General features: G+C 43.8%; 2 protein-coding genes across 7 annotated transcripts in view; one reads left to right on the top strand and one right to left on the bottom strand.

Moving 5' to 3' along the window:
• LOC147349131 (uncharacterized) overlaps positions 1-12041 on the bottom strand; it is a 35883-nt gene extending 23842 nt beyond the window's left edge. The window contains exons 1-2 of the mRNA XM_086364978.1: positions 11748-12041; positions 11015-11672 (exon numbers count right to left, since the gene is read on the bottom strand). Coding sequence (XP_086221104.1) covers positions 11015-11672; positions 11748-12041 — 952 coding nt within the window. The remainder of the gene's footprint in view (positions 1-11014; positions 11673-11747) is intronic.
• Positions 11343-13034, top strand: part of PPP4R3A (protein phosphatase 4 regulatory subunit 3A) — a 35437-nt gene continuing 33745 nt past the window's right edge. For all 6 annotated transcript variants that reach the window (XR_015149469.1, XR_015149467.1, XR_015149468.1 and 3 more), the window contains exon 1: positions 11343-12319. Coding sequence is in view for 2 of the 6 variants with exons in the window: in XM_086363211.1 (XP_086219337.1) it covers positions 12178-12319 (142 nt within the window). In the remaining 4 variants the exon portion in view is untranslated. The remainder of the gene's footprint in view (positions 12320-13034) is intronic.

Here is a 13034-nt window from a genome sequence, read left to right on the forward strand (position 1 = left end):
GGGACGGAGTTCCGTCCCGGGAAGGGAGTCTTAAAAAGAGAGAAGTTTCCAAACACTAGGAAACCTTCTCACTGCCGAATCTGTGCCAAGCTTTGGAAGCACAAAGCACAACATAACAGGGAGGAAAAATAAATAATTAAAACCTGCAGATTGCGAGACCTACGGTAACTCCCCCAGCGGAGAAGCAGCGCAGACGCCTGCACACGCCATTAGCAAGCGGGGGCTGGGCAGGGAGGCGCGGCGCGGGCTGCATCGCTTAGAGTAAGGACCTGGCCTGAATACCCTGAGCGCTATCTGAGCAAAATAATTTGGGCTAGCAAACCAGACTGTGGGATATCCACCACGCAAAAAGCCAGCCCTAACCTAAGACACCGCCAGGCCTGTGCACAGAACAAAGGACTGAACAGAGATAGCCGGCTGCAGACCATCCCCCTCCGGTGACAGGCAGCCAGAACCGGAAGGGGGCAATCGCAGCCACAGAGAGACATTATCTATAAAACTGTAAGCAGGCTTCTTTGCTAACTAAAACTTCTTAGGGGTCTGGACGGTCAACATCTGCCTGAGAAGGTGCGCCGGTTGTACACCTAGATAACCAAGCGGCGGGGAGGCGATAAGTGGCAGCAATCGCGCTCGCCAAACACCTCATCACCTGAGCTGCTCGGACCTGGGAAGGGCACAAAACACAGGCCCAACCGAGTCTGCACCTCTGAGGACTACCCGAGTGCCTGAACCTGAGCGGCTTGGACCTGGGAGGTGCAGGCAGCCCAGGGCCGGCCACGGATGGTTCCCGGCGGAGCAACCTAGAGCTTGAGCAGTGTGGGCAGGGAGGCTACACGCGCCGTGAGCAGGGGCAGACCCAGTGTGGCTGAGGCACTGCGAGCACACTCCAGTGTTATTTGTTTGCAGCATCCCTCCCTACCTCCCCACAGCACGACTGAACAAGTGAGCCTAAAAAAAAAAAAAAAAAAAAAAGTGTCCTCCACCGTCCCCTTTGTGTCAGGGCGGAAACCAGACACTGAAGAGACCAGCAAACAGAAGAAGCTAGGCAATAGATTAAAACCCTGTGGTTACTACCGACTACATAGGAAGGGGCCTATAGATCTTGAGAAATATAAGTTGGACCAAGGAACTAGCCAAAAATGAACTGAACCCACAATACTCACAACAAAACCAGAGAAAGTCCTAGATATATTTTTACTATTTTTATGATCATTCTTTTTTTTTTTAATTTTTAAAAAAAATTCTAAGTCCTGTATTATTCCTTTAATTTCACTTTTATAACCTACTACTTTGCAAAAAAAAAAAGACCTTTTTTTTTACAGCAAACCTCATATATATATTTTTTATAATTTTTTGACCTTTTTTTTTTCTTTTCTTTTTTTCTTCAACATTGTATTTTTGAAATTCCAAACTCTACTCTAGATTTTTAACTTTAGCTTTTTGGTATTTCTTATCAATTTTGTACCTCTATTTTCTTTATAATTTTTGCGACTTTGTTTGTTTTTGCTTTTTTCTTTCTTTTTCTTCTTCTTTTTTTTAACATTGTATTTTTGAAATTCCAAACTCTACTCTAGATTCTTAACTTTTGCTTTTTGGTATTAGTTATCAATTTTGTACCTGTATTTTCTTTATAATTTTCGCGACCTTGTTTGTGTTTGTTTGTTTTTTCTCTCTTTCTTTTCCTTCTTCTTTTCTTTAACATAGTATTTTTGAAATTCCAAACTCTACTCTAGATTTTTAATTTTTGCTTTTATGTATTTGTTACCAATTTTGTACCTTTAAGAATCCAATCTTCAGTACCCATTTTTCACTAGGGAGCGAGATTACTGGCTTGACTGCTCTCTCTCCCTTTGGACTCTCCTTTTTCTCCACCAGGTCGCCTGTGTCTCCTCCCTAACCCCTCTCTACTCTACCCAACTCTGTGAATTTCTGTGAGTTCCAGACGGTGGAGAACACTTAGGGAACTGATTACTGGCTGGATCTGTCTCCCTCCTTTTCATTCCCCCCTTTTATCCTCCTGGCCACCTCTGTCTCCTTCCTCCTTCTTCTCTTCTCTGTATAACTCTGTGAACATCTCTGAGCGGTCCAGTTGTGGAGTGCACATGAGAAAGTGATTACTGGCTAGCCCACTCTCTCCTCTATTGATTCCACCTCAACTCATTTGGGTCACCTCTAACTCCCTCCTCCCTCTTCTCTTCTCCATGTAACGCTATGAACCTCTCTGGGTGAACCTCACGGTAGAGAAACTTTTCATCTTTAACGTAGATGTTTTATCAATGGTGCTGTATAGAAGCAGAAGTTTTGAAACTACTGTAAAAATAAGACCAATAACTGGAAGCAGGAGGCTTAAGTCCAAATCCTGTCTCCAGGGAACTCCTGACTCCAAGGAACATTAATTGACAGGAGCTCATCAAACGCCTCCATACCAACACTGAAACCAAGCACCACACAAGGGCCAACAAATTCCAGGGCAAGACATACCAAGCAAATTCTCCAGCAACAAAGGAACACAGCCCTGAGCTCCAAGATACAGTCTGCCCAAAGTCACCCCAAAACCATAGACATCTCATAACTCATTACTGGACACTTCATTGCACTCCAGAGAGAAGAAATACAGCTCCACCCACCAGAACACCGACACAAGCTTCCCTAACCAGGAAACCTTGACAAGCCACCTGTACAAACCCACACACAGCAAGGAAAAGCCACAATAAAGAGAACTCCACAAACTGCCAGAATACAGAAAGGACACCCCAAACTCAGCAATTTAAACAAGATGAAGAGACAGAGGAATACCCAGCAGATAAAGGAACAGGATAAATGCCCACCAAACCAAACAAAAGAGGAAGAAATAGGGAATCTACCTGATAAAGAATTCCGAATAATGATAGTGAAATTGATCCAAAATCTTGAAATCAAAATGGAATCACAGATAAATAGCCTGGAGACAAGGATTGAGAAGATGCAAGAAAGGTTTAACAAGGACCTAGAAGAAATAAAAGAGTCAATATATAATTAATAATGCAATAAATGAAATTAAAAACACTCTGGAGGCAACAAATAGTAGAATGACAGAGGCAGAAGATAGGATTAGTGAATTAGAAGATAGAATGGTAGAAATAAATGAATCAGAGAGAATAAAAGAAAAACGAATTAAAAGAAATGAGGACAATCTCAGAGACCTCCAGGACAATATTAAACGCTACAACATTCGAATCATAGGGGTCCCAGAAGAAGAAGACAAAAAGAAAGACCATGAGAAAATACTTGAGGAGATAATAGTTGAAAACTTCGCTAAAATGGGGAAGGAAATAATCACCCAAGTCCAAGAAACCCAGAGAGTCCCAAACAGGATAAACCCAAGGAGAAACACCCCAAGACACATATTAATCAAATTAACAAACATCAAACACAAAGAACAAATATTAACAGCAGCAAGGGAAAAACAACAAATAACACACAAGGGAATTCCCATAAGGATAACAGCTGATCTTTCAATAGAAACTCTTCAAGCCAGGAGGGAATGGCAAGACATACTTAAAATGATCAAAGAAAATAATCCACAGCCCAGATTATTGTACCCAGCAAGGATCTCATTCAAATATGAAGGAGAAATCAAACGCTTTTCAGACAAGCAAAAGCTGAGAGAATTCAGCACCACCAAACCAGCTCTCCAACAAACACTAAAGGATATTCTCTAGACAGGAAACACAAAAACGGTGTATAAATTCGAACCCAAAACAATAAAGTAAATGGCAATGGGATCATACTTACCAGTAATTACCTTAAACGTAAATGGGTTTAATGCCCCAAAATGGATACAAAAACAAGACCCCTACATATGTTGTCTACAAGAGACCCACCTCAAAACAGGGGACACATACAGACTGAAAGTGAAGGGCTGGAAAAAGATTTTCCATGCAAATAGGGACCAAAAGAAAGCAGGAGTAGCAATACTCATATCCGATAAAATAGACTTTAAAACAAAGGCTGTGAAAAGAGACAAAGATGGTCACTACATAATGATCAAAGGATCAAGCCAAGAAGAAGATATAACAATTATAAATATATATGCACCCAACACAGGAGCACGGCAATATGTAAGACAAACGCTAACAAGTATGAAAGGAGAAATTAACAATAACACAATAATAGTGGGAGACTTTAATACCCCACTCACACCTATGGATAGATCAACTAAACAGAAAATTAACAAGGAAACACAAACTTTAAATGATACAATAGACCAGTTAGACCTAATTGATATCTATAGAACATTTCATCCCAAAACAATGAATTTCATCTTTTTCTCAAGCGCACATGGAACCTTCTTCAGGATAGATCACATCCTGGGCCATAAATCTAACCTTGGTAAATTCAAAAAAATTTAAATCATTCCAAGCATCTTTTCTGACCATAATGCAGTAAGATTAGATCTCAATTACAGGAGAAAAACTATTAAAAATTCCAACATATGGAGGCTGAACAACACGCTGCTGAATAACCAACAAATCACAGAAGAAATCAAAAAAGAAATCAAAATTTGCATAGAAACGAATGAAAATGAAAACACAACAACCCAAAACCTGTGGGACACTGTAAAAGCAGTCCTAAGGGGAAAGTTCATAGCAATACAGGCATACCTCAAGAAACAAGAAAAAATTCAAATAAATAACCTAACTCTACACCTAAAGCAACTAGAAAAGGAAGAAATGAAGAACTCCAGGGTTAGTAGAAGGAAAGAAATCTTAAAAATTAGAGCAGAAATAAATGCAAAAGAAACAAAGGAGACCATAGCAAAAATCAACAAGCCAAAAGCTGGTTCTTTGAAAGGATAAATAAAATTGACAAACCATTAGCCAGACTCATCAAGAAACAAAGGGAGAAAAATCAAATCAATAAAATTAGAAATGAAAATGGAGAGATCACAATAGACAACACAGAAATACAAAGGATCATAAGAGACTACTATCAACAATTATATGCCAATAAAATGGACAACATGGAAGAAATGGACAAATTCTTAGAAAAGTACAACTTTCCAAAACTGGACCAGGAAGAAATAGAAAATCTTAACAGACCCATCGCAAGCACGGAAATCGAAACTGTAATCAAAAATCTTCCAGCAAACAAAAGCCCAGGTCCAGATGGCTTCACAGCTGAATTCTACCAAAAATTTAGAGAAGAGCTAACACCTATCCTGCTCAAACTCTTCCAGAAAATTGCAGAGGAAGGTAAACTTCCAAACTCATTCTATGAGGCCACCATCACCCTAATACCAAAACCTGACAAAGATCCCACAAAAAAAGAAAACTACAGGCCAATATCACTGATGAACATAGATGCAAAAATCCTTAACAAAATTCTAGCAATCAGAATCCAACAACACATTAAAAAGATCATACACCGTGACCAAGTGGGCTTTATCCCAGGGATGCAAGGATTCTTCAATATCCGCAAATCAATCAATGTAATACACCACATTAACAAATTGAAAAATAAAAACCATATGATTATCTCAATAGATGCAGAGAAAGCCTTTGACAAAATTCAACACCCATTTATGATAAAAACTCTCCAGAAAGCAGAAATAGAAGGAACATACCTCAACATAATAAAAGCTATATATGACAAACCCACAGCAAACATTATCCTCAATGGTGAAAAATTGAAAACATTTCCTCTAAAGTCAGGAACAAGACAAGGGTGCCCACTTTCACCATTACTATTCAACATAGTTTTGGAAGTTTTGGCCACAGCAATCAGAGCAGAAAAAGAAATAAAAGGAATCCAAATTGGAAAAGAAGAAGTAAAACTCTCACTATTTGCAGATGACATGATCCTCTACATAGAAAACCCTAAAGACTCCACCAGAAAATTACTAGAGCTAATCAATGATTATAGTAAAGTTGCAGGATATAAAATCAACACACAGAAATCCCTTGCATTCCTATACACTAATAATGAGAAAACAGAAAGAGAAATTAAGGAAACAATTCCATTCACCATTGCAAGGGAAAGAATAAAATACTTAGGAATATATCTATTTAAAGAAACTAAAGACCTATATATAGAAAACTATAAAACACTGGTGAAAGAAATCAAAGAGGACACTAATAGATGGAGAAATATACCATGTTCATGGATTGGAAGAATCAATATAGTGAAAATGAGTATACTACCCAAAGCAATTTATAGATTCAATGCAATCCCTATCAAGCTACCAACGGTATTCTTCACAGAGCTAGAACAAATAATTTCACAATTTGTATGGAAATACAAAAAACCTCGAATAGCCAAAGCTATCTTGAGAAAGAAGAATGGAACTGGAGGAATCAACCTACCTGACTTCAGGCTCTACTACAAAGCCACAGTTATCAAGACAGTATGGTACTGGCACAAAGACAGAAATATAGATCAATGGAACAAAATAGAAAGCCCAGAGATAAATCCACACACATATGGACACCTTGTCTTTGACAAAGAAGGCAAGAATATACAATGGATTAAAGACAATCTCTTTAACAAGTGGTGCTGGGAAATCTGGTCAACCACTTGTAAAAGAATGAAACTAGAACACTTTCTAACACCATATACAAAAATAAACTCAAAATGGATTAAAGATCTAAATGTAAGACCAGAAACTATAAAACTCCTAGAGGAGAACATAGGCAAAACACTCTCCGATGTACATCACAGCAGGATCCTCTATGACCCACCTCCCAGAATATTGGAAATAAAAGCAAAAATAAACAAATGGGACCTAATTAAACTTAAAAGCTTCTGCACATCAAAGGAAACTATTAGCAAGGTGAAAAGGCAGCCTTCAGAATGGGAGAAATTAATAGCAAATGAAGCAACTGACAAACAACTAATCTCAAAAATATACAAGCAATTCCTACAGCTCAACTCCAGAAAAATAAATGACCCAATCAAAAAATGGGCCAAAGAACTAAATAGACATTTCTCCAAAGAAGACATACAGATGGCTAACAAACACATGAAAAGATGCTCAACATCACTCATTATCAGAGAAATGCAAATCAAAACCACTATGAGGTACCATTTCACGCCAGTCAGAATGGCTGCGATCCAAAAGTCTACAAGCAATAAATGCTGGAGAGGGTGTGGAGAAAAGGGAACCCTCTTACACTGTTGGTGGGAATGCAAACTAGTTCAGCCACTATGGAGAACAGTGTGGAGATTCCTTAAAAAACTAGAAATAGAACTGCCTTATGATCCAGCAATCCCACTGCTGGGCATACACACTGAGGAAACCAGAAGGGAAAGAGACACGTGTACCCCAGTGTTCATCACAGCACTGTTTATAATAGCCAGGACATGGAAGCAACCTAGATGTCCATCGGCAGATGAATGGATAAGAAAGCTGTGGTACATATACACAATGGAGTATTACTCAGCCATTGAAAAGAATACATTTGAATCAGTTCTAATGAGGTGGATGAAACTGGAGCCTATTATACAGAGTGAAGTAAGCCAGAAAGAAAAACACCAATACAGTATACAACGCATATATATGGAATTTAGAAAGATGGTAACAATAACCCTGTGTACGAGACAGCAAAAGAGACACTGATGTATAGAACAGTCTTATGGACTCTGTTGGAGAGGGAGAGGGTGGGGAAATTTGGGAGAATGGCACTGAAACATGTATAATACCATGTATAAAACGAGTTGCCAGTCCAGGTTTGATGCACGATACTGGATGCCCGGGGCTGGTGTACTGGGACAACCCAGAGGGATAGTATGGGGAGGGAGGAGGAAGGAGGGTTCAGGATGGAGAACAAATGTATACCTGTGGTGGATTCATTTCGATATTTGGCAAAACTAATACAATATTGTAAAGTTTAAAAATAAAATTTAAAAAAGAAAAAGAAAAAGCAGAGGAACCAGAGATCAAATTGCCAACATCCACTGGATCATGGAAAAAGCAAGAGAGTTTCAGAAAAACATATATTTCTGCTTTATTGACTATGCCAAAGCCTTTGTGTGGATCACAATAAACTGAAGAAAATTTGAAAGAGATGTGAATACCAGACCACCTGACCTGCCTCTTGAGAAATCTGTATGCAGTTCAAGAAGCAACAGTTAGAACTGGACATGGAACAACAGACTGGTTCCAAATAGGAAAAGGAGTACATCAAGGCCGTATATTGTCACCCTGCTTATTTAACTGCTATGCAGAGTACATCATGAGAAACACTGGGCTGAAAGAAGCATAAGCTGGAATCAAGATTGCCGGGAGAAATATCAATATCCTCAGATAAGCAGATGACACCACCCTTATGGCAGAAAGTGAAGAACTAAAAAGCCTCTTGATGAAAGTGAAGGAGGACCGTGAAAAAGCTGGCTTAAAACTCAACATTCAGAAAACTAAGATCATGGCATCTGGTCCCGTCACTTCATGGCAAATAGATGGAGAAACAGTGGCAGACTTTATTTTTTGGGGCTCCAAAATCACTGCAGATGGTGATTGCAGCCATGAAATTAAAAGACGCTTACTCCTCAGAAGAAAAGTTATGACCAACCTAGACAGCATATTAAATGCAGAGACATTACTTTGTCAACAAAGGTCCATCTATCAAGGCTGTTTTTCCATTAGTCGTGTATGGATGTGAGAGTTGGACTGTAAATAAAGCTGAGCACCAAAGAATTGATGCCTTTGAACTGTGGTGTTGGAGAAGACTCTTTAGAGTCCCTTGGACTGCAAGATCAAACCAGTCCATCCTAAAGAAAATCAGTCCTGAATGTTTATTGGAATGGTTGATGTTGAAGCTGAAATGCCATACTTTGGCCACCTGATGCGAAGAGTTGACTCATTTGAAAGGACCCTGATGCTGGGAAAGATTGAGGGCAGGAGAAGGGGACAACAGAGAATGAGATGGTTGGATGGCATCATCCACTCAATGGACTTGAGTCTGGGTAAACTCTGGGAGTTGGTGAGGGACAGGGAGGCCTGGCATGCTGCAGTCCATGGGGTCGCAAAGAGTCGGACAGGACTGAGCGATTGAACTGAACGGAACTTAGTTACAGAAGGAGCTTAAAGAAATTTTTGTGTATGCCTGAGGCCCCCAGGGCTGCACTAATGCTTTCTTGGCTTTTTTTTTTTTTCCCCTGTCTCTGTATCCCCTCCCTTCTCTGATGAGCAACTGTTTCAATGTGCCCTTTATGACTCAGGGAAGGTGATGGAGGTTGGAATCTATTCCCTGAAAACAAGGCACAGGGAACACAGAGTCTTCTGTGCCCAGAAGCCCCATAGGGTCCTGCTTGGTTTCAGAACTAAGCCCTGTAAATCTGGCTAATGGGACTGAGGAACTAAATTTTAAATCTTACTTACTTTTAATTAATTTGAACTGTGATGTTGGAGAAGACTCTTGAGTATCCCTTGGACTACAAGGAGATCCAACCAATTAATCCTAAAGGAAATCAGTCCTGAATACTCATTGGAAGGACTGAATGCTGAAGTTGAAACTCCAATACTTTGACCACCTGATGCGATTAACTGATTCATTGGAAAAGACCCTGATGCTGGGAAAGATTGAGGGCGGGAGGAGAAGGGGACAACAGAGGATGAGATGGTTGGATGGCATCACTGACTCAATAGACATGAGTTTGAGCAAGCTCCAGGAGTTGATGATGGACAGGGAGGCCTGGCATGCTGCAATCCATGGGAGTCACAGAGTCCAACACGACTGAACTGAATTTTAATTAATTTTTAAATTTAAAAAATGATACTTGATTTATTTTTGGAAAAAAAGTATATTTGACATAACTTTAGTTTGTGAATCTACTTTTTCAGCTGTAAATTTAGTGAAACCTAAACCCACAGGGAGGAGGCCTCAAAGAGCTGGACACAACTAGGCAACTGAACTGAAACCCACATCATATATTTCCAATAAAAATTCAGCATCCAAATAGAAATTGACACTCAAGGTAAAGTACATATCACATTTTGAACTTAGCATGAAAATAATCATTCAAAATATCTCATTGATTTTATATGGAATATTTTGCATTCAACTGTCAACTGAAAAAGACACCGTGTAAGAGTTGTGAGTTAAGTTCTATTCAGAGACCTTACTGATGGCTATAGCCCTTGCGACAGGCTCTTAGCGCTAAGGTACTGCTCCAAAGTAATAAGGGAGGAGCCAGGAATATATACAAACTTTTTGCTAGGAAAAACATTCCTAGTAAAGCATAAAAAGATTACTGTAAATCACAAATAACAGACATCTTGAGTTAATGATTTTAGCGCTTTTCTACTTTGGGGAAGATGTTAGAATCTGGTGGTCATAGAAATTTTCCCATAGATATGTATATCTTATTTATCTTGGGTCCAGTGAATCCAAAGCACAGAATACTTGCCGTTTTTCCCCATCCTGAATTCCCCTCAGGGTGCACTGTCTTGGGGCCACTGCAGTGGCTAATGCTTGGAATCTTGCAGAACTGGCATGGCAGGCATTTTTTTCTTAACACATTAAAAACACATGCTTCATACTTTTAAAGAAGTGGCTACCATAAAGCTACATATGAAACTCACACTTTTCCCCCAGTGGCCAGCAATGACCTAGACGGCCCGGCAAATAGTAAAAAGCCCTGTAAAACGGTGGCTATTGTTTGTATGATAGGAATGACAACGTCATTCTTCCATGAAGATTAACAGTGCTTAACATTGAACGTTGAAAATTACTCAGTATGATTATACAGTACCCCATTTGTCTCTGTAAAACCCTTAAGTTCTTTTAGCAACATGAAGAGCTAGAAAACAACAATTCTGACAAAGGACAGAGGATCAGAGGTAGCAGCTATTGTAAGTGGAGGGTCTAGACCTGTGATTTCAAGCTTGGAAACTGCCCCAGGGCCCCAGATTCGCAACGCAGTGCTTGCCCCACAGCAATGCCCAGGACCGGCGGCTGACCTCCCAGCCTAAGAACTTTTCTATTTCTTCCCAAAGGAAAAGGGCCCGAGGCCAGAAGGCTCCGCCGCCACCGACCTCTGCGCGCCGGGTGCCCAGTCCAGCCCCAAAGGCGGCTCGGACAGGATACTCGCGGAGGCGGGCGGGCGCGGGAGGACCCCAGGCCCAAGCCGCCTGATGCCCGCCGGGATCGGCGTCTGGACCGCGAGCCACCTGTGAAGACAACTGCGGGCTCCAGAACCCCAGACCCAGAGCACCCCGCGGGCAAAAAGCCTCGCAACCCGCAGGAGCCAGAGGCGGGATCCACGCCCTTTCGAATCCGGAGCGGGGCTGATGACGAACACAGGGCGCGACGGACGCACACCCGCCCTGCGCTCGCACGACGGTGCGTGCGAGGAGCGCGAGGGAGACCCGGCTCGTCACCGGCGCGACCAGCGTTCCGCCTCCTCCGCTCCCTGCGCTCCCGCCACCTCGGCAACCCGGGGCCCGCCTCCCACCTCCATCCGAGGCCTCCGCCGCTGCGAGACTCACAGCTTCGTTCCTGCCTCTTTAAATGGTGGGGCCAACGGGCCGCCCCTGCAGCCGCTGCCTGGGTGGCCCCGCGCGCGCCACTATTGAGGGGCGAACCAAGATGGCGGCGGCTTTGGCTCGGTGAGGAAGACGGAAGAGGCGGCGGCGGCGGCGGCGGAGGGACAGGGACTCCCAGTAGCCAGAAGCGCTCGTGCGCTTGGGGGCTCTAGGAGTCTTCCGCGCAGTGGTAGAAGTTGCAGCGGGACCTGGCGCCCGTCAGCTTCGGACATTTGAAGCAGACGAGAGGAGCACAAAGTCCGGCTGCGGTGGCAGGGCCAGGTATAAGGAAGGAAAACATGGCGGCGGCAGCTTGAGGAGGCGGCGGCGGCGCGGGAAGCGGCTTGGCTGAGATCATGGCGGAGGCAGGAGCAGGGCAGTGACCGGCGCCCCGAGTTCCTAGCGCGGCGGGGCGGGAAGCTGCGAAGCGCTGCGCGCCCCGATTGGGGCGGCAGGGCTCCCCGGGCCTGGACAATAGCGCCGAGGAGCCAGAGGCGAGGAAAGGCGGGGACCAGAACTCGGCCCCGCGGCGGGCCATGCGTGCGGCAGCGCGGCTCCGGGGCGGCCAGCAGCTGCAGTGAGGCCGAGGGGCCCTCGGCTCGCGGGCGTGCTCCCGCCTTCCCCGGACCCCCTTCCCGGGCGACTCCGGCGGGGCCCGGACCCCAGGCGGCAAGATGACCGACACCCGGCGTCGGGTGAAGGTTTACACCCTCAACGAGGACCGGCAGTGGGACGACCGGGGCACCGGACATGTGTCGTCCGGCTACGTGGAGCGCCTGAAGGGCATGTCTCTGCTTGTCAGGGCCGAGAGTGACGGTGAGTGAATCCCTCGTCTCCCCGGCGTCCCTGGGCCACCTCCCCGGTTCTTTGGAACCCCTGGGCCGCTCCCTGGGATGACGAAAAGGGGGCGAATGGGCTGCAGCTGCCGCCTTCTCGGGGCAGGGCGGGCCCCGGCACCCCTGTCCTCCGGGAACTGCCCGGAGAGTGTTAAGGTGTCTGAGCGCCTGGGCGCACTTGCGGGCGGGAGCGGACCGGGCGCGTTTGAGCGGAGCCGCCTGGGAGTGTGGCGAGATCGGGGACGTGGGCGCGGGAGCCCGGAGCGGGCCGTTCCTGTGCACCAGAGTGACCTTGAGAAAGGTACTCATTAAACCGATCTCCTGCCTTAGTTCATCCATCTGTAGAGCAGGCATGAAACTTTTCTCGGAGCTAAGAAAGTTCTTAACAGTTTCGCTTTTTGGAACAGGAATGAATATTTTGTTGTACTCCCCTCGCCCCCCGCCCAAACACATTACTGCTGCATCTTTCCGACCCTGTTGCAGGTTGGCAGCGCTGGTTCATGGATCTGGCAACTCTGCACTAGGCAGAGAAAATATTTCTTTGCCTAAGAAGATAGATGGGTGTTTCCCCAATGCTAGTTGTCTTTTTCATTAGAAATGAAGGTTTTTGTGTGTAGTTTCACTGTGTAAACGTTTCTCAAGTGTGGAGTCATTTTATCGGAGCTTTTTGATTGCTTAAATTTGTATTCATAGTT

Source organism: Bos grunniens, chromosome 21, assembly GCF_055505025.1.
Source record: "Bos grunniens cultivar Pamir isolate PY7600 chromosome 21, Bosgru_T2T1.0, whole genome shotgun sequence".
Classification (NCBI taxonomy): Eukaryota; Metazoa; Chordata; class Mammalia; order Artiodactyla; family Bovidae; genus Bos; species Bos grunniens.